General features: G+C 30.7%; 2 protein-coding genes across 7 annotated transcripts in view; one reads left to right on the forward strand and one right to left on the reverse strand.

Moving 5' to 3' along the window:
* The window catches only part of LOC118200199 (TBC1 domain family member 2B-like), a 146745-nt gene that overhangs the window by 82032 nt on the left and 43311 nt on the right, over positions 1-21402 (forward strand). For 4 of the 6 annotated variants that reach the window (XM_035372135.2, XM_035372134.2, XM_035372138.2 and 1 more), the window contains 4 exons: positions 4507-4638; positions 11096-11233; positions 11411-11587; positions 13143-13277. In XM_035372135.2, the coding sequence (XP_035228026.1) occupies positions 4507-4638; positions 11096-11233; positions 11411-11587; positions 13143-13277 (582 nt within the window). Of the gene's footprint in view, positions 1-4506; positions 4639-11095; positions 11234-11410; positions 11588-13142; positions 13278-15228; positions 15289-15482; positions 15834-21402 lie in introns of those variants that run through there. The other 2 variants (XM_035372137.2, XM_035372136.2) reach the window with 2 other exon arrangements.
* The window catches only part of LOC118200200 (uncharacterized), a 28686-nt gene continuing 23813 nt past the window's right edge, over positions 16530-21402 (reverse strand). Inside the window, exon 3 of the mRNA XM_035372140.2 lies at positions 16530-21319. Coding sequence (XP_035228031.1) covers positions 21086-21319 — 234 coding nt within the window. The 3' untranslated portion in view covers positions 16530-21085. The remainder of the gene's footprint in view (positions 21320-21402) is intronic.

Raw genomic sequence — 21402 nt, forward strand, 5'->3', positions numbered from 1 at the left:
ATGCAAATTTTAATGCATATAAGAAATAAATGAAATAAGAAGTTTTTCGTGACCATGATATTCTAGTTATGTAACAAGCAAAAGTACACAAAATTTAAAATTTTGCTTATACTGCTTAAAAAAAAAAAAAAAAAAAAAAAATCCAGTTAGTGAGTTGTCTGTTACAAACCAAAAATTCTGTTAAAAGTACACCCAGAGCTACTGCATTTAATGTAATTCCGACTCTTTTGTGATATTCTGTACATTAAATTTATGTAAATCATTTTCAGTGCATGATACAAGGGTTGGAACTTTAATAGTGGTAACACAGCTGAAAAAACGCTACGCAACAAAACCAAAGAATATCGCGTATACCACACGTGAACTACATACCTACCTTACCTCTCAGCAAAAAGACTCATCCTGTCTACGTCACGCGCATGCGGAGTGACGTGAAGAACGAATCTTTGTATTAGCTTGCGGTCTAAAGTAAGTGTTGTCAGGATGTTTTCAAAACAAGAACAATGATATTGGATAAAAATTTAATGTGCCAGAGATCGTACAGCACGACAGTGTCATCAAGGGCTTCAAGAGGCTTGCGGGGAATCTGCATTGCCTTACAGAACTGTAGCAAGATGGGTGAAAGCATTCAATGAAGGACGCCAAAACGTGGCAGACATGCTGCAGCCAGGTCGTCCAAGTGTCAGCGATGCAGACGTGCAAGCTGTTGTCGCACTTATGGACAGTGATCGCCGCCAAACGATTTGTCAGCTGGCCGCACAAACAGGATTAGCGAATACGACTGTGCTGCACATTCTGAAGGAATGCCTGTCCATGAGAAAAATTGCTTCATGATGGGTTCCACATCAATTGACGGTAATGCAGAAATGGCTACGATACGATGCTGCCCGAACCCACCTGGAGCGCTATGAGCGCGAAGGAGATGCTTTTTTACGCCGTATCATTACGCTGGATGAGACTTGGGCCCAATCCTATCAGCCAGAACTGAAACGCCAATTAAATGAATGGCGTCAACACGACGTTCGAAATTTTGTCAGAACTGTGTACAACTGTGATGGTGTCGTCCTAACGCATCCGTTCCCCCACAGCAGACCATCACTGCACAGTATTACTGCTCATTTTTGGAGCACAATCTCCGACCAGCTTTGAGAAAAAAAACGGCGACACTTTCTGCAGAACCCTCCTCTCATTTTGCATGACAATGCTTAGCCGCATGCAGCACAAGCTGTGACTGATTTGTTCAAGCGATGGGGCTGGGAAGTGCTTTACCATCCACCATACTCCCCAGATCTAAGCCCTTGTGACTATGACTTAATTCCTAAGATGGAGGAACCACTTCGTGGCACTCGCTTCCAAACTGTTCCTGAGATTCTTGCGGCAGTAGACCGGTTCATTCAAACTATCAACAAAACAGGTGCTGCTACAGGTATTCTGTGACTTCCATATCGTTGGAAACGTGTTGTACACAATGCTGGCGACTATATTGAAGGACTATAAAACATGGTGACATGAATAACTTTTGTATTCCTTGTAAATAAATAGTTGCCACTATTAAAGTTCCTACCCTCGTATTTTATACACAATCACATGCTGTATATATAAACAAAATAACAATATGAGTAATTTTATTCTGCAATATGTACAAAGTGTTGCAAAAAGGATCACACAAATAAATATCTCTTGGTTCTGTTTAAGAATTAAATGAAATAAGAAAGGTTTCCTGACCATGATTTGATTATGTGACAAACAAAAGTGCACAAAATTTAAACTTTTGCTTATGCTGTTTAAAATTTTTTTAAAATTACAATTAATGACTTGTCTCTTACAAACCAAAAATCATGTTAAAAGTACCACCATAGCTACTGCACTTAATGTAAAACTGATAAAAATATTGAAGTAAAAAATTCAAAGTTAAATTGAAATCTCTTCCTAAAACTGATAAAAATATTAAAGTAAAAAAAAAATTTTTAGTTAAATTGAAATCTCTTCCTCATGGAAAACAGCTAAAGAAGAGAAAGAAAAATATTAAAGTTTCATTTTTTGAATGAGTGCAAAGTATCTAAGTAATTGAAAAATTTTAGCATAGAAATTTTGCAAAGCATACCTTTGCACCTTGGTCTACATTTTTTTACAAAAAAATTTTGATTGCAGCTCTGTCTTGCAGTTTTTGAGTTATCAAAGGTGGCTTATGTTATTTGCTTTAAAGTGAAAAGCTGATTTTATTTTTTATTCTTATTTTTTAGCTCTTATACTGCTGTTAGTCTTGAAACATTATTTTGCATAGATTAACTTTAAATATCCTCCACTATAATCTTTTTAATCTGATTGATTTAACAATATATTAATTCATGATATATCTAATTAAAAGCATTAGATATTCTTATTGAATTACGTTATATATTTTCCCACTTTTTAAACATAGTAAAGATATATAACATTCCCATGGTAATGTAAGCAAAGAATTTTATGGGATATTAAATGTACATACATCTAATAATAAATGGTTTGCTATTCCACCTGGGTTATCTCTGTTGATAATTTCTGCTGAGCGAACCATAACTTTAAAATAGCCCTTTTAGGTGAGCATTAAAATCTGAACCCTTTCACATTTTGTTATCACTGTTTTTGAAGATTAAAAATAATAACCACATATATAATAGACTTCTAATTAAACTTTGTAATATTATGAATATGTATAATTTTTATTCTGTACTTGCAGTCTGCAAGAAGGATATTTTGATTTAATTTTACTTATTTTATTTCAAACTCTTTACCTAATAATATATATGTATCTGTGGAATCTAAGAAAATAAAACCTTGAAAATTCACTTTAGAAAAGTAATTTATTCCAGAACCATTATATAAATCCAAAGAAGGCAGTAGAGTTAACTATTGCTTGAAACTCATTCTTAAATCATCTAAACTCATTCTCAATTTTTTTTAGCATTAGATTTTCTTTTTTTTTTTTTCTTTTTTTTTTTTTTTCCTTATTTTCTTCTGGTTTTAATTTGGGTATCTCTCTTATCTGTATGTTCTGTACCTATTTCATGTAGAAAAGAAAATATTGAAATCTTTATATATATATATAATATGCATATGATATTTATATACAAGGATTGGACAAAATATAGAAACACCAAAATAGAAACGTTTTTCTGTGACTAATACAGTGTAGGAAAATTGTTGGCATTTAAAATGGCGTGTAATCTAGGAATGGGTAAATAAGAGGTCTTGTTTGCTTTGCAAGGGAATTGTATACCATTCTTCCTGTAAAACATTGGCAAGATCATTTTATGATGATGGTGGTGGATAGCACTCATGAAAATTTCTCTCCAAAATAGCCCTTAAAGGCTCAATAATATTGATATATGGTGACTGTGGTGGTCATGGCAGATGTGAAAGTTAACCCTCATGCTTAGAAAAACACTGCTTGATGATGTGAGCTGAATGAACTTCGTCGTCTTGGAATATGGCATTACCATTGATAAACAAAATTTGTACCATGGGATGAATGTAATCAGCCAAAATGGTCACATAATCCTTGGCAGCAACGTGACCTTGCACAGTAATGATGGTTCCCATGAAATACCACAATATGGCTGCCCAAACCATGATCGAATCCCACCATGTTTACTCTCGGCAGCAAACAGTCTTTATCAGACTTAAACTTGCCCAGAAGTCAAAAACAGTGTGAAGCAAGACTCATCTGACCAAATAGCAGTCTTTCATTGCTCTACAGTTCAGGTTTTATGACTGGCACCATTTTTTCCTCTTACATTTTTATCACAGATGAGTGGCTTTTGAATTGCAGTTCGTGTAGAAATACCTTGCTTGTGAAGCTCCTTTCGTATTGTTTTGGTGCTGACAGTGTTTGCAAGTGTAGCATTCAGCTCAACAGTTACTTTTGAAGCTGTAGTCCTCTTATTTTTCATCATAATTTTCTTCAATGATCGTCTGTTATGACCACCCAACACACATTTTTGTCCTTACTGTGATTTAGAGGATATGGTTTCTCTGGTTTTGCTGTATGAGTCAAAAATCTTAGATACTGTTCCTCTTGAAATACCAAACACTTCAGCCACCTTGATTATGAAAGCACCTACTACACAAACTCCAACAATTTGCCCATGTTCGAATTCATTTAGCTCCAACATGATGCACTCACAACTGTCCAAAATACTGTCTCTGTAATGAATGACGCTGAAGCATATTTAGGATATTGTACAGGTGGTGTTAGTGAGCAAACATATTAGTGCCACCAACAGCTTTTGCATTTCATTTCAGCTTTTTCATTTCAGTTCAAACGTGCATTTTATAAAGTTTTTCCATATTTTTGGCCTACCCTATATACATATATTACGTGTGTGTATATATTCTGTGTATATAACAATTTCTGTAAAAATAAAATAAATTATGTATAAATACACACACAATATCATTCACATATTCCATTTATTCTGTAATCTCTTTTATGCATTTTAGTGATTTCTTCTACTTCTTATTCAGATTGAGCTTGATTTGTTAAGAACATTACCCAATAATCGACATTATGAAGATCTTGATTCAGATGGCATACCAAAACTCAGACGAGTCCTTTTGGCCTACAGCAGGCATGACCCTATCATTGGCTACTGTCAGGTAAGTTTACATGTTTATGTTTTAACTTCATCTTATAATTATGACATATACAACAAGTTGACAAAGCCCATCTGTTTGTCCTCATCTATGTCAGATGTTTAAAAAAAATTATGTGACCAAATGGGAAGAATTACTTAATATCATTACCTATAATAAGAATGCCAGTGGAATAGCCCAAGGCAGGCCATGGTAAAATAGCCATGAGAAAATGACTTTCAAGAGTGAATAATTATCGTTTAATAATACACAAGAATATTTAAGCTTTTATACAATAGCAAATTAATGTCAGGTATTATATAAGAGAAAATAATATTTATTGAAGGTAAAAGGCCATAATCCATGACTGATATTAAAAATAATTAAAATATTTATCTTGTTGAATATATAGATTATAATAGATTAATATCAAATATTATAAAAGAGTAAATAATTGTTATTACAGGAGATAAGACATAATTGTCCATACCAGGTATTATAAAATAGCCAAATCCCGTCAATGGCTGCATTCACCTTTAAACAGTGTCAAAGAAGGATTTCATTTAAAAAGATAGGAAATAGGAATTAATTTTCACTTTCCCTTTGAGCATACATTTGCAAAGGGAACTCCTGCCGTTTTGAAACCATGCTCAGATGCAAGCAAAATTAAATATATACAACTTAAATCGCCATCTGAAAGTATTTGTGGAAAATTATGCAAACATGGAACATATGGACTTTCTTCATGACATTTCACATTATATAGAAATATAAGTTGGGTGTATTAAAATACTAATATATTGTATATATATTTTTGAAAATATGTAAATGTTTATGTCTAATAAATAGTTAAATTTTGAATTTTCACTATTTCATTGGAGTCTGTTGATAAAGGGTATATTTAGTCTTGGGCTGTTTCTTCGAATTATTTAGTGGAGCTATTTAGTCTCAGGCTGTTTTGATGAGGTACTACCTTATGCATGTGAAAAAAAATATCTTATATAAATCATATTCATTAGGCCCATAAAATTGACATTTTTCAGAAAAGTAAGAAGAGTGCAGGGCATAATTTAAAGAAAAATGTGTTAATTTTGCATGTTGTACATCAATTTATTCTAAAAGGTCTTTGATAAGGTAAGGACTAAGTTCCATATCAGACACTTTCTTTGAAAGAGAGAAAATGTTAAAATTTTGTGTAGTTTTATTAGGTGGTATCGTGTTCTAAATTCTTATAGAGTAAAAGTCTCCTTACATAATTTATTTTTTAAACTGGAATGACAGGTCAATGACTAATTGTTAATTAAATATTTAACCATGCACTCTTTTTAAATTATTTTGTATGAATCTATTTCACTGTGCATTTCTGTTCTTTCAAAAGTTTATAATTTTTGAAAGTTTCTACTGTACATGCAAATCCTGTTTCTCTGCTCTAGTATGGTATGCCCACAGACTTCAACTATTACGAATTCTTCAATGTTTTTATGGAAATTCCTTAAAAACTCTGAAAGTGCCAAAAAGGCTATATATTTTACTGAAAGGAGGCGAGGGAAATAGTATGTTCATGACATCATGTATTGCATGAAGAGTAATCAATTGTAGTTCAGAAAATTCTGGTCTTTTCTTTCTAGCCAAGCACTCTGCAGGAGAGGGCTTGTTTACCATACAAGTCCTGTTCGGTTATATTATGGCAAGAAGTCGTAGCATTTGTTTCTTTTGAATTGTAATTAAACTTGAACATTTTTAAGTTTGGTAATTATGCCACCTCAGAATAAGAGGTTAAAATTATCAAGCTGAAATTTAAAGAGTCATGTTCTACAGAATTTACATGCATTGAATCATCTAAAGTTTTTGCAAATCATGCACTTTGCACTAACAACAAAGGTTTTTTAGTTGCACATAGCATAAAAGTTGAATTGGCTTTTTTTTATATAAAATAAACAGTTCACGATCATCAATTCACAGTCTTTCATCATAAGAGGAGCTCTGAGTATTCCAAGTGTTAATATATAATTTCTATCTTCCAAGATATGTTTTAGAAGGCCCACCAGTAGCCGAGGAGTAAAAATCGCTGAACACTAGTAGTTCAGTCTTGGGATAGAATCTTGAAGAACAGGCTGGCTGAATAATATATACAGGGTTCGTACGGTCCTTAAGAGTCCGTAAAAGTCCTTAAATTTTTTGGAATCGATTTTTGGACCTTAAAAGTCCTTAGTTTGGGCCAAAATCAGCAGAAGGTCCTTAATTTTAATCATCTGAAATTTGTCTGTTTTTATGAGTGTGAATTAGCATTTTGGAGGAATATTTTTGGCGACTCACTGACACGTATGTTTATCTTTTGAATGGGTTATAATTTGTTTCTATTTCTAATATAAATGATGGGATATTCAGTTTCTAAGCAAGAAGTGAAACATAAATATGTAGCATATAAAACATAAGCATTTCGAAATTCATTTTTTCTAATAAAGAAATCTTAAACAACTTTTCGCTTTTGGGGATGTGAATTCTTTTATTAAACGGTTCTAAATTTGGCGCCTTGTCAACATTTTGGCGATTTTAAGATCAGTTTCTATAGAAAATTTCTAATACCGAGATCTGAGAATTTTTCAACGATTTTTTTTAAAACATCACAACATTGATAAATTTCATTAAAATAATGGTAATATATTGAAATTATATTTAAAAAATAACATTAAAATAAAACATCTCTGTTTTTGGCTGTCATATTATAAAGTTTTGTTTTGGCAACTTATTATACAATATTATAAATCTGAAAAAAAGGCATAATGCTATAAAGCGTAATTTACAAAACAGCTCTTAACAAGAGCAAAATTAGCTATGTAATTAATTAAAAATGTCTTCTTTTTAAATTTTTTCACAGTAAGCGTTTTTCCCGTCTCAGAATATTCAAAATTCTCAAAATATGCATCAGTTTTCTCTATAAAATTGATTTTTCACTTTTCCCTCCTTTTTTTTTTTTTTTTTTTTTTTTCCCAAAATATTTCTGCCTTTTTGCTGTTACAGAATGACTATTTAACTTTTACCAGATCAAGTAAACCCTCATAGGTACCTTGTGGGTGGAGAGATTGACATGTTAGAAGATAAACACGCAGAAACTAGTGAGAGCATTGGTTTGCGTATTGAGACAAATCTCTAATTGTTAGAAAAGATGCTTAACAAGAAGGAAATCGATATAAACTAGTCAAAATGTTTGGAAGGGCTTCAAATTAAAATGAAGGATAAATATTTTGTTGAGTGTTGTTGTTACAAAACATAAATGTTTTGTAGCTATTAATGTGTATCCCAATATCGTTTAAGAATCAATGTCATAAATTATATATATTTTAAACTGTGAAAATGTATTAGCATTTGATTTTAATAGGCTTTTTTAACAGATATTGTTAAAAATAAAATTTAGTAGTGGCCATGTAAATCCATTATGACTAAGGTTATCTAATTACCTAATTTAATTATTTATAACTAACTACTGCTTACCCTTAAAAATTATGTCTACATATTACAGAGATTTATTGCCTTTCATTAACACTCACTGTGGTCACAAGATAAAACACAAAAATGTAAAAATTCAAGTAAAACTTATTCTTTGCATCTAGTGAAACTTAAAAATAATACAAAACAACTTATCAATTTTGGTACTTTAATCGCTTATTGGAACATTAAAGTATATTAACTGGGCTACAACCCCTTGGAACTCCACACAAAGCTATGATACTAACTGCATCAAACAGAGCCTGACTAACTTTCAACACTTCCCAACTGTGTCTACATCAGTGTTATGAGTCATGCTGATTATGATCTTACTTCTCATTTTAACCTATGCCTTTTGACATAAAATCTACCTGCTATTTACTAAACCTCTAGACTAAGTATGTGACAAAATGAGACATAAAAAAATCAACATAAAGCTAACTATTAGTAAAACGTAAATGTCACTTATCTTCTTTCAAATATGTCTAACTATTGTAAGTGTAAAATGGTTAATGCTACTTGATAAATTTCATACAGTTTATTTTATTCTCAAACTTATTAATAATTGTGTTAATTAATTCATGTTTAGTAATAATGCATACTACTCAGGAATCTATTTTATTTTTAGAATGGTATTACGAAAGTGAAAATCAGGCATAGAATAATATTTTTAATTGAATTTATTCAGTTCCCATTTGCTCATAGGTCCTTAATTTTTTCATTGATAGTCCTTAAAAGTCCTTAAAAGTACTTAATTTCCATGTGCAGAAATGTGTAGGAACCCTGTATATAATTTAGAATATTAATAATGCAAGATTTGTTTACTGTTGAGTAGAGGAAATGACATTGATAAAGTGTTGGGAGATGCAACTCAGCCTTTACGAAAATACAGTTATTGATTGGAGTAGTTGTGATTGTATAGTTTTTACTCTACATCTAATTTGACAGCTAGATAAGTGGATATGTGGACCTGAAAAAATTGTCAACATAAACAAAAGTCTGTTCGTATGGGGAAAATTAAGGCTGGTAGAGTTTTTTTTTACAATACTGGATATTTAGATATTTAGTGATCGAGAAACTGGTAAGTTATGTCTTGCTCATGCTCCATATAGAAAGGAAACCACTGTTGATCAACTAGAAAGAACAATAATTTATTTAGTCTTGGTGAGCATATAAAACAGAGGAACTGGTAAAAGTAGGTTAGAGCAATATTTTACTGTGAACCATGAATTTTTATTTCTTTGGCTCATACACTAAATGTTGAAAGACTATGGCACTTAGCTGAGTGACAGGGAAAAAATTAATGAGGCATGATTCATCATCATCTTGAGTGTTACCTTGCAAAGTTCATGAGGCTAAAGTCCTTAAAGCACAAAAAAAAAAAAAAAAAAAAAGGTTATAATTTGGTATTAAAAGCCATCACAGAAGTATGGCAGCCACAAAGAGTATGTGAAAAGTAAACATGAACTTGGTAATAATCCTAGCAGGAACTTGGCTTTAAACACAAAGGGCCATAACAATGAGCAGGTTCCAAAAAATTTAGTATTTACCTTTTTCAGTGTAATAAAAGTATTAGTTGTATTATTTTTTATGACTATTTAAAATGTTTCCCAGAATTATTAATAATTTTTATGGTACTCATCAAATTAACAGTATATGATGATAGAATAATGTTTATTATGGTTAATTAAAACATGGCTTTCTAGTGCACTGAAGTGTCACAGAATTAGGGATAGCAAGTCTGCCACATGACGAGTCATAGATTCAATAAGTTTGGGAAATAGCTTGCCAAACATCAGATAGAGCTATTCATAATTCAGGAAGGGTCGCTAGTGTTGTGTGATGTGGTTTCATGCCTTTCTCTAAAACACTCGAAAGGTGCAGTAGGATTTAAGTCATGGCCTGTGAGAGGTGTTGTTATCTTGCTGAAATACTCCATTTCCGTGTGACTGACAGGACAACATAAATGAATGGAGATGATTGCTCAGCAAATCCACATAATGAATCATATTGAGGTAAGTTTGGTACAAGTACCAAAGATCCCAAACTCTGCCAAGAGAAAACACCCAAGACCATGACTGAACCACCATTGCCTTGTGCAGTTCCAACTTAGCATGCAAGATCCATGGCTTCATGAGCTTGATGTCATATTCTCAGCCTCATGTCAATGTTAAGTAGTCAGAAACGAGACTCTTCACTCAGTGCTGCTCGTTTTAAGTCCTCTAGAGTCCATTCACTGTGTTGTCTTGCCTAGGCAAAATCTGCACCTCGATGGTATTTTTGCATTTTTCTTATTTCTACGTTTTCTTCCTTCACATTCGTAGATTTGGAGTGAATAACGACGACACTTGATGAAGTATCGAAACACACTTTATTTAGCCAATATTAAACAGGACAGCTCCAAAATCACTTTTACAGTCGTCAAACTGTTATAAACACGCTGACGTGTTCAGCAACACAGCCTTCACACTGTCAGGCAATAACGGTGGAGGTAGCTTCACTGCAAAGCACCTGAGTACAGCTCCCAACTCTGCTTGGTTGTTCTCGGAACTCCACGTACTCTCGAGATTCTCCATGCGATGCACTCGACGATACACAAGATTATAGCTCTCGACTCAGCACAGTCTAAGACAAAACTCACCGATGCACTCGACGACCAACTCGGGGCTAGACTTCAAGACACTCGCTCAATGACTGACTATCAGCTCGCTAGGCGAGGCACACACACACTGACTGCGGATCAGTAGGGTTTATATAGCTTTCGGCTTGTGTTCGAGAACATTCTGGGCTAAACCGGTAAGAATTCGTTCCAGAAGGTTCCGCGTCACTTCAGTGTACTATACAGTTTCATTCACATAATCCCCAACAATGTTGCTTATGCTTCACAGGAGGTAATATGGGTGTTATTTGAGAATTCATCCTTTAACTATTTTTTGTAGTTTTATGTATATATTTTTGTATTTTTAATGTTTGAATATAATAATCTTATTCATAGGGTTTAAACCGTTTGGCTGCAATTGCATTATTGTTTTTAGATGAAGAATCTGCATTCTGGTGCTTGGTTGCCATTACCACATATATAATGCCTAAAGGTTACTATAATAGAACATTGATTGCTTCTCTGGTGGATCAGGTACTTTGAAAAATAAATTTCTGTTAGTTATTATTAATATTTTGACATTTGATAATAATACATTTGCTAATTGAAATATTCATTTTAAAATTTGGTCATTAAGTTGATTGTTTGAACATATCCAAGGAGTTTACCGTATTTAGAGCTCACCTAATCTATTTTTCTTTTGCAATACAGAGAGTATTAAAAGACATCATGGCTGATAAGCTACCTCGCCTACACTCCCATTTTGAACAAAATAATGTGGATTTGTCACTTTTCACCTTCAACTGGTTCCTCACTGTGTTTGTAGATAACATTCCTGTAGATATTTATCTTCGAATATGGGATGCTTTTCTCTATGAAGGTAGCAAAGTAAGTATCTCTAAATAAAAGAGTGCTGCATTATAAAAGTATTAAATTAAAACACTTTCTGAATGAAAGGAGTTCATTAATCACAGAAATAATTTTTTTTATTTTAAAATTTCTGTAAAATAAATTTTTAAAGTATCTTTCAAAATTTTAATGTTTTTAAAATGATATTAGATAAAATTCAGAGACTTTGTACTATTAAATTTTTGTGTTGCATGCTTTTTATTTATTATTTTAATTGAAAGAATTATTTAAAACTGAAATAAACTGGTAAAATAATTGGTGAATATTACTGAATGACTGGGAAATATTACCATTTCACAAGATTATCAAAAATCAGCATATGCTCTGCAGGTTATCAGAAGAAAGCATTGAATTAATGTTCTACATTCATTAAAAAGCCCACTGTGAATGATAATAACGTTTGCATAGTATTTCATCAAGCTGCAGGAAATGAACTCTTGGGCTGTATGCTTGCTGTGGGCCATCAGTTTTCCTTCATTGATTTAGAGCAGACATAGTAATTATTTTGTTAATTTAAAGTTTTCGACTGCCCTATCGTTGGATGAGTATCAAGGTTGCTAAACATTTTTAATTTCGTTCAAGTCCAAATTCCAATAAATGGGTAGGCAGCTCATGCGATTTTCGTGATATTCCTTATGAATACTAACCAATTTTCCTTAGAAAGTGTTTTATCAAGACATGCTTCTTTATAGGTAGATAGCCCTCTCAAATGTTTATTTCAGTTAATTAACCAAATAGGTTTTGTGTAGAAACTATGAAAAAAATGTCAGTCCTCAGAATCCTATCACATATAATTGAAATTTATTTTAATATTCTCTACCTTATTTTTGAGAAATTTTGTAATTGCAAGTACTTAAAAATCAGAATTTTAAAAAACATTGCAGGCTTCATTAGTGGCTGTGTGGTTAAGCAAATACTAGCAACTCGAGCTTGATTTCAAGTGCATGAGCTGACTGTATGGTTAGTCTCCACGTATAGCATGAGTAGAGTCATTTTACTCTTAGAAAGTCTTTCATGAAAACATCCCCTCCCTTAAGTAAATAGCTCTCATATACTTTATAATATTCAAATAACCAACAAGAAAACTACAGCCTCCAGCCACCTTTTCAAACACCCCATATATTAATTAAATTTAGATCGGTATTAATCTTTCTTTGTATTAAATTTAGCCCTTTATCTGTTAAGAATGCTTGAATATCCAGATTTTTACTTCAAATGTTCTCACAACTAAAGCTATTATTAATTAAATAATTAGAAAGTATTTCATACTAGTATCTGATCATTAACTTTTGAAACTCACATGAAAGCTATTTCTTAAATTATTAGTTATTTGATAGTGGTTTTCATTTGTAATTCTTTATTTTTTTAAATTCAGATGATACCATTTTATTTTACAGTGTGTAATTATTTTTACTATTTATCTGTAATTAAAATGTCCCAGTATCGTTTTGTTTTAGAGTTTGTAATTGATATTTCTGTTGCATTAAAATTATAACAGTGTTAATAATTAAGTTTTCTTTCTATTTTAATATAGGTGCTGTTCCGATTTGCTTTGGCATTTTTTAAGTTATGTGAAAATGAAATTCTTGAAATGAATGATTACATGGCAATCAACAAGTATTTGAGAAATATTGCTGACCAAAATATTGATGTTAAAAAGTTGGCTCATGTAAGTATGCATTTGCTGTATTTTCAAAGATTTCTTTAAAAACAAAAAGTTTATATAAATACAGATGAGTTTAAATAAACCGAAAGTGAATGGAGCAGGGTTTTGATTTATGAAAGCAAGATTTTTAACTAACCGCACTTAAAAACACTGAGGATTCTACAGAGACATGCAATATATTCAAAAACCCTATACAAAAGTGTCAAATATATTACTGATAAGAATTACTTCAATGCATAAGAAATGCTCATAAAATCAGGCAATTAAATTTTATTAGTTGCATGTTCAAATTAAAAATTGGTACTTACATATTTTGTCGTCGAGCATTTTTAACAATGTTTTCAAACAGTGCAATTTAATGCCATTAATGAATAAGCATGATGTTGCAGCACATTCACAAGATCTTTGTTTTAGTTTTGTGTAACCCTGATCCTCATTAAGCAGGTTAGTTTTTGCAAAGACGATCATACATTAACTACTATTTTCCTGTATTTCTCTTGCATTTTGATAGATGAAAAAATAATAATAATATTTGGGACCTGCCTTCAACATAACAAGCAGTGTAGTATTTTCAAAGTTATAAAACCTGTTTTGCTGTTGGGTATACTCAAAACATTGAAAAATTGTAGGTTTTGCCAAAATAACGCAACATCACTGATTCATGTTTAAATGAATTTATGTCCCACTGAATTCATACAGAAAGGACAGTTTTATTGCTGTTTTACAATGAGTCCATTTCAGAATGATTAGAGTTGGGTTTAATGACTTTATTTGTTAAATAATCTCAGTTTTAATTGAAAATTTATCATTCAGCTCTTTATTTTACTTTTATTTTTTATTTACAATGGAACTCGAAGAGCTGGAATAATAAGAGCTGGTCAAAAGGCCTCAATAGCCAAACTTATTAGTAAAATAGATAAGAACATTGAAGAAAATAAGCCAGTTAGTAATTTAATGGTATTATTAAATCAGTTGAGCACTAAAATTGAAAACATGAGAAAGAATTCATCAATATAAGCTGATATTTATGTTTTTATATGCTACATTAATAACTTATATCTGTTGATTATCTAATCAAATAAACAGTAGTTGATTCCACCTAACTTCTGGAATGATTGATGCAAGTTTGGCAGAATCATTGCTGACTTTCATGGTCTGTGGAAAAATATGTAAGTAATAAAAAATTGATATGTAGTCACACGAATTCATATGCTAAAGGGATAAAGTGAATTAGTTAACATACGTTCAACTTTGAAATGATAATGGAAAGCTAAATAGTTTCACTTTCTATGGTAATGTTTCTTTTCCTTTTGAAGCTTATGTAAAAAAAGCATTAATATAAACAACAGCAATAAAAAATCTTAACTTATTCTTTTACTTTCTTAACTCTTTTGTTTCATTTTTAATAAAATTGCAGATTGTATTTTTAAAACAAATTGCAGTTGTATATTTAGTGAGTTTTTTAAGCATTCATTAAAAGAAAGAAAAAAAAAAGCAAAGAATGCAGTTTCTTTAAGGGATAATTAATTGATTCAGAAAGCAATCAGAACTCAAATTATTTTGAATTTACATGTTTTACAGTGAAATTTTGTGACATAACCATTGTCATCTAGGAATAATATATCTTATGTTGTTGTTGTTACACGTTCTTTTAATCTGAACCAGATCAGGTTCATGCAATTCATCATGGCTAAGATGAGAGAGTAGTGTATATTGTTGGCTTAAAAACCTGTTTTAAGTTAAAGAAGCTTTAAACCCTGAAATACGACATAGTTAAAATATGACATCTGAAAAATTTCATTTGAATTTTGATCGACAACTATATCAGAAGTGGAATCCAAGAGTCTTCTTTTTCCATAATGTAACTTCTCAAGAAAATTTTCTCTGTATGAATTTTTAGTGCCAACATATTGCAAAGACATAATGCATTTACAAACATTCATATCTTCTCTAGGATTCAAATCTAGTCCCAACAATATGACAGCAGGCTTTGCTAAACTTTTTACTGACTAAGGTGAGAAGAAATAATATGTGATTTTGGCTTATCCAGAAAGACTGTAATAAAATAATTCCATTGTCATTATGTTAAAAAAATATTTGACATATTAGATATTTAAAGAAATTATCTTTATAAAAAAATCTTAGATTATTTTTTACTATGTTTTATTTCCTGAAAACATTCAGTAACCATGATAATCAAAATTTCAGATTATCACGGCTCCAGTATACCATAAAAGTCAAATAACGTGGGATGATCTGGACATAAGTGAGGACGAATTATCATACTAGTAATGTTCTGTAATGCTGCACAATGATTATTTTCGTGATATCAAAAACTGTATATAATAATGCTATAAACTGATTTAATGAATAAAACTTATTGGCAAATAAATTTATTCATAGTTTAATTATATTTAATCATAAGAATTTACTTTGAAGGAAGTAATTTTACAAGGGTAAGAGGTATAATGTTCTAATGTCTAGTTGCTTCACAGATTCCAACATTTTTTTTTCATACGTCTCATTCTGTGGAATATGAATATTCATTATTTCTCCAATATTATATTGTTACAAAATGTTCAGGCGCGGTAAGATGGCTTCCCCGCAAAGCAGCTTTAGGGTTGCCATAAAATGTCAAGGGAAGTCAGGGTTGCCACATTTGGCAAGAAATCGCTCATTTGGCGACATGCCATGGACAGATGGAGAACCTTTTGGAACAAATTCTTACCGGTTTAGTCCAGAGTATTCTCAAACCTTGCTAATTGCTAAGCTTCCATCCCAGATGGTATTTTGAGGAATACTCCAGGGCACAGTTCAAGGGTCTTCCACCCCCTTCCTCTATTACCAAGCTCTCAAGAGGATTTTGGCTGACCGTATCTGTGAATACCACTTTGCCACACAAACACTATTCACTTCCATGCCTTTTCTGGGATTTGAACTCTGGCCTTTCAATATGGCAGTCAGAGTCTCTAACCATTGTCCTGTTTGGGTGCCATTGTAAGTTTAAAGATGTTGTTATTTACTGTGCATATACTGCATGTATACCTGATTTGCATATTAAAGGAAAATTTAGAAATTTTTAGCAGCTATTTGGCCATATACGTTTTTTATAAAATTAACTGTTTTTTTCATGCACAGTTGCTCACTAATTAGATTTCACCTTTTGGTCTTTTGAGGAGAGAAAAAGATGAAACTATGTACAAAGTGATAGTTGTGTTCATGTATAACTGAATTGTAAAATTTCATGCATTCAGATGCAGTCAAATTTTAAAATTTTATTTGTTCACATATAATATTTTCTGCATTCACATACAGTAATATCTCTATTCACATATATTCAAATTGTAAAATTCAATATATTTACATGAAGTTAAATTATAAAATTTCAATTATTCACATACAGTCTAACTGTAAAATCTTACACATTAACATGCAGTCAAATTTTAAAAGTACAGGTATTTACATGCAGTCAAATCCTAAAATTTCATATATTAACATAAAATCAACCAGCAGAACTTCATATATATTCATATTCAGCAGAACTTCATATAATAATATATATTCATTCATACAATTTGAATAACTTTTTGAAGAGTTCATCAGCTTGAAACTTCACAGGCAGGTTTTGAGCCTTAAAAAATTTAATTATGAAGCAAACTTCGCAGGCAGGTTTTGAGGCTTAACAATTTAGTTATGAAGCAAATTCTTTTTGCCAGTTTATGAAGGACCAGTTATTGTTTTGGTAATAAATATGGATAAACAATAAAATATGTGTAATTAAAATATCGTAATAAAAATGGACCAAAATTTTTGGATTTTTGCGAAACATCATTAATGATGTCAATTTAATGTCTAAGGAACTCTAAATAAATATTCATAATAAATGAAAGTACAGCTCATTCAAATACTTAAGAATCAAATTCTTCCCTTATTTTAGTGGAGCAATTGCATATTTACTGTAATACTAGTGAGGGAGTTATGTTTTTTCGTAAAAAATATAGATGTTATTGAAGAATTAAATACATTTATATCTGTAAAACAAATTGCTGTTGTGACAGAATTGAACATTGAAAGTATTTGAGATAAAAAGTTAAATATAAAAAAAAAGGTAAATAAAGTTGACCTACAATATTATAATCAGCTTTAAAAGGGACAATTTATCTAGATATTTAAAAATAGTATTATTTTGCGGGGATATATTATATACTTACTCTTTGCAATGCCAGTGAAGAATTTTATTTATTTTTATCATACATATATTTATACAAGGATGAATTTAAAGAATAGCTTAAAGGCAGTTAAAAAGTAAAATATATTATGTTCCAGTAAAACAAAGCTCAAAACATTTTTTGTTTTTGAAAAAAATAAAATGGCGAAAGGATTTTTGAATTATTTTTTTGTTTTTGTAAGTGTTTGTATTAGTTTATATTATTAATTTATATTAATTTGACCTAAGATTAAAGAATGAAATATATTTTTATTTTCCCTGACCAAAAGATTATAATTCTTTTTTCTTTCATTATTCTGAAATTAAATAAGGAAGTCATTATTTTCTCTAAACAAAATTCATAATTTATTTCTGTTCAGCTAAATTAAACTGGAGCATTATTATTATTGGTTGGCATAATATAATATTACTATTAAAATGATTCAGAAAATAATTAAATACAGTTGCCTGTATGCAATATGTAATTGCTTTTTTATTAGGATGCATGCTTAGTACTAATGGTTCACCAAGTTTTGAAAAGAAAGTTTTAGGCATTGCTGTATAAATGTTTGTCTACTCCTTTTGTTACATAGCACAAATAAAAGTTGTGCTCTGATTTTACCTACACATGTTGTAAATTTTTCTCGCTGCTGCTCACCAAATGAGCTGAAATGTGTCTTGGTGATCCTTTGCTGCCATATAACAGAGAGTAGGTGACATAAACATTACCTTTGGTAATGGACATAAACATATCATAAACATATCATTAATTTGGACATATCATAAACATATCATTAATGATATGTTTATGTCCAAATATAATTAGATCATTATATTTGGACATAAACATATCATTAAAGAAAACAATCACAGTTCATCAGTTTGGGAAATAGTTGTGGATATCTGAGCAATGCCAGGTTGTTATCTTCCTGAAAAATCAATCCAATGACATGAGGACTCATCATCCAAATGGTAGTGTGGCTCAATGGGTCTATGAGGAAAGCACCATCTTGGCTGGACTATGATAGTTTCTAAATCATTTACTACAACTGCAAAATGTCAAGATACAACATACCCGTAACTGTGTTAAAGAAAAAACAAGCACATATACATTGTCTGTGAAATAGCAAAAATGAGCATTTAATTTTGTTTTTGAATTCCATTTCTGTTATGTTGGAGTATAATAGTTTGCCACGACTCTTATCTGGACATTGTAACAGTTTATTATATCAACCATATGAAAAATCTTCTAAATAAGTATTATGCAGGCAACAGAATCATCATTTTGTGATGCTTCTTGCATACATGTACAAAATTTGTATTACTGAATATAATCATGTTGCTCTTAATGTTCCAGTATTTGAAAACAGCAAGATTTTCAACTTGCTGATGGCATCACAAAATCTTTCAAATAGTTGGCTGCAAAATACGAAGTTAATTGGCTAGCATGATTTGCTTTCTTTTGTGCACTCCTTTTGAAAATCATTAAGTATTTTCTTCTATTTCATTTAAAATGTTTGCCCATATAAGGCTGTTCTTTTATACAGACAATCCATATTGTTTTGCTGATACTGTTTTAAAATGTTGCAGGTAAACATTTCTCATACTCTTAAAATGCAAAATGCTGTCTGTCGCAAACGTGTCATTTTTAAAATAGGGTTCTTTCCTGCACTTTGATGTGTCTGCATGTGTGAATTTGAAATTAAATATTTTCTTCTGTTGTGAATATCAAGAGTGTGTGCAGTCTGTAAATTAGAAGTTATAAGACTTCAAAATCCAATGAATGGTGTATAATAACCGACTACATATTTTCTGAAATTTTTGACTAATCCATGTATTAACTTGAAAATTTCTTTGAAATCTTATATGTTATGCTTTATTTTCTTTTAATATTGTTTAGTTAAGTAAAATATAGGTAAGTAAATTAAAAATGAGGCAAAATGAGTATGGCCAATACTTGAGGGTTTGAGGTATTTAGAGCTCTAATGATTAATATAAATAACCATAATTTTTGCTGTGCCATTGTAAGATTACAAGGGACATTTTTAAACTTCACAATACTTTGTGATAGTTTATTTATTTAGAACGTGCAGTTAATTTTGATAATCTGTATTGAAGTGTTAGTGTTGTTCAGGAAGAAAAATATTTAAGTGGTACAAACACACATGTTGAGGTAAATTTTTCTTGCATAATGAAGTAATCTGCTGTATAAATTTAAAGAGAAGTGATAATTACTGTGATATATATATATATTTAATCTGGACTATGCATATTGCTTTCAGAAGGCATTATATACAGAAAATTATCATTGTATATTTTGTTTAGTTCGAAAAGACAACTCAGACAACCCATAGTTTTTTCAACTGAACGTTCATTGTATTTCTGTCAAGAATATGTATCGAGTATAAGATGCCTGCAATATTAGATTTTATTTTGTGTGTAAGTTTTATACTGAAGTAAATAAAAATTAATTTCACAATTTCATTTGAATGGAAACTGAATTAGATTGTCTCTTTAGGCAAATGAAAATAATTCCATTGGTTTGTAATAATAATTCCATAGTTTAATAATGAATTTAATAATCAAAAATAATTCCATAGTTTTGTAAAAAAAAACAATGTTTTGCTTATGAAGGTATATTTGTTAAATTTTTAGTTGTAATTTGGCGTTGACGTAAAATACAATAATAAAATAAATGACAAATTAAAATTCTCTCATGGGCATTTAAGTAAATACACACTTTTGGTCTCCAGGGGGGTAGGAATTAAAAACAGTTATCCCGACTTTTTTAACCATCTAATGGGTTTGGCTCTAATTAGATTGATATTTGAGGTCTTCTTAAGGCCTACAGAAACTAAAATATTTGATATACTAAACAAATAAAGATATTTGCAGTTCTTATTTTAGGGAAATAGTTAATTATTTCTCAATCATTAATTTTATCTTTTCTCAACTTGATGTAATTTATCGTATATTGTTCCTTAAATGGTTCACCATATTCTTAAACTGCTTATACATATTTTTTATTATTATTATTTCTTATTTGTATATCTGGTCACACAGAACATACCAATGTTTAAACGACATCATTTTTATTTTTGATGTCATTCATTGAGTATATCTGAAAGTTGAGTTTTATGCATTAAGTTTTCTGTTCTAATTTTTCTAAGTATCATGTGGGATTAACATTTAACTAAAATGCTCCAATAATCTTAAGTTAAAATATCTGTAAAATAAAAAGTAAAAGCTGAAAATTGGGAAGAACAGTAAAACATTTCTCAGATACTGATAGTGATCTGTTGCAAAGAAAGTTGTCAGTAAAATATGATAGATCATTAATTTACTTCATGAAGCTCATTCATATTTCAGGAAAAGAAATAATTAAGAAGAAGCGAAAGCTTTCAAAGTTATTACATTTTTTTAAGCTTCTGTAAATTTTTTTTTTTTTTTTTTTTTTTTTGTGTGTGTGTAAAATTTATTCTTATTTTTAATATAATATTTCAGAAGATTAAGTATTCATACTAGGGAAGGTTCATTGTAATTTTAATAATTTAATAACTTTTTTAATTATTATTCTTAATTTATCTTAATATATGGTGATTTATTACTCGTGTTTAACCTGCCTCAGAAGCTTCTGTTTATTAAGGTGTATGTTTGCAGATTTCGGATCATAAATCTTGTTTAGAAGTGCAGGATTGGGAAATTTATGGTGTCGTTCATTAAGTGGTTTCAAATGCATTTCTTCTTCTACACTTTTCTTATGGTGCCTTTGAGGTGTATGCTTCCTAGATTGTTTCAGTTTTGGGGCCTGAGATGGATTGGCTTGCTGATGTTGAATCTGGAAATAAGAACGTTAAAATAATATATTAATTGCAGCTGAACATCATTGAAAACAGTGCTTAAATTCAACTAGACCTAGAG

This window comes from Stegodyphus dumicola, chromosome 4 (assembly GCF_044657685.1).
Source record: "Stegodyphus dumicola isolate Sdum_Otavi_A_Nest chromosome 4, ASM4465768v1".
NCBI lineage: Eukaryota > Metazoa > Arthropoda > Arachnida > Araneae > Eresidae > Stegodyphus > Stegodyphus dumicola.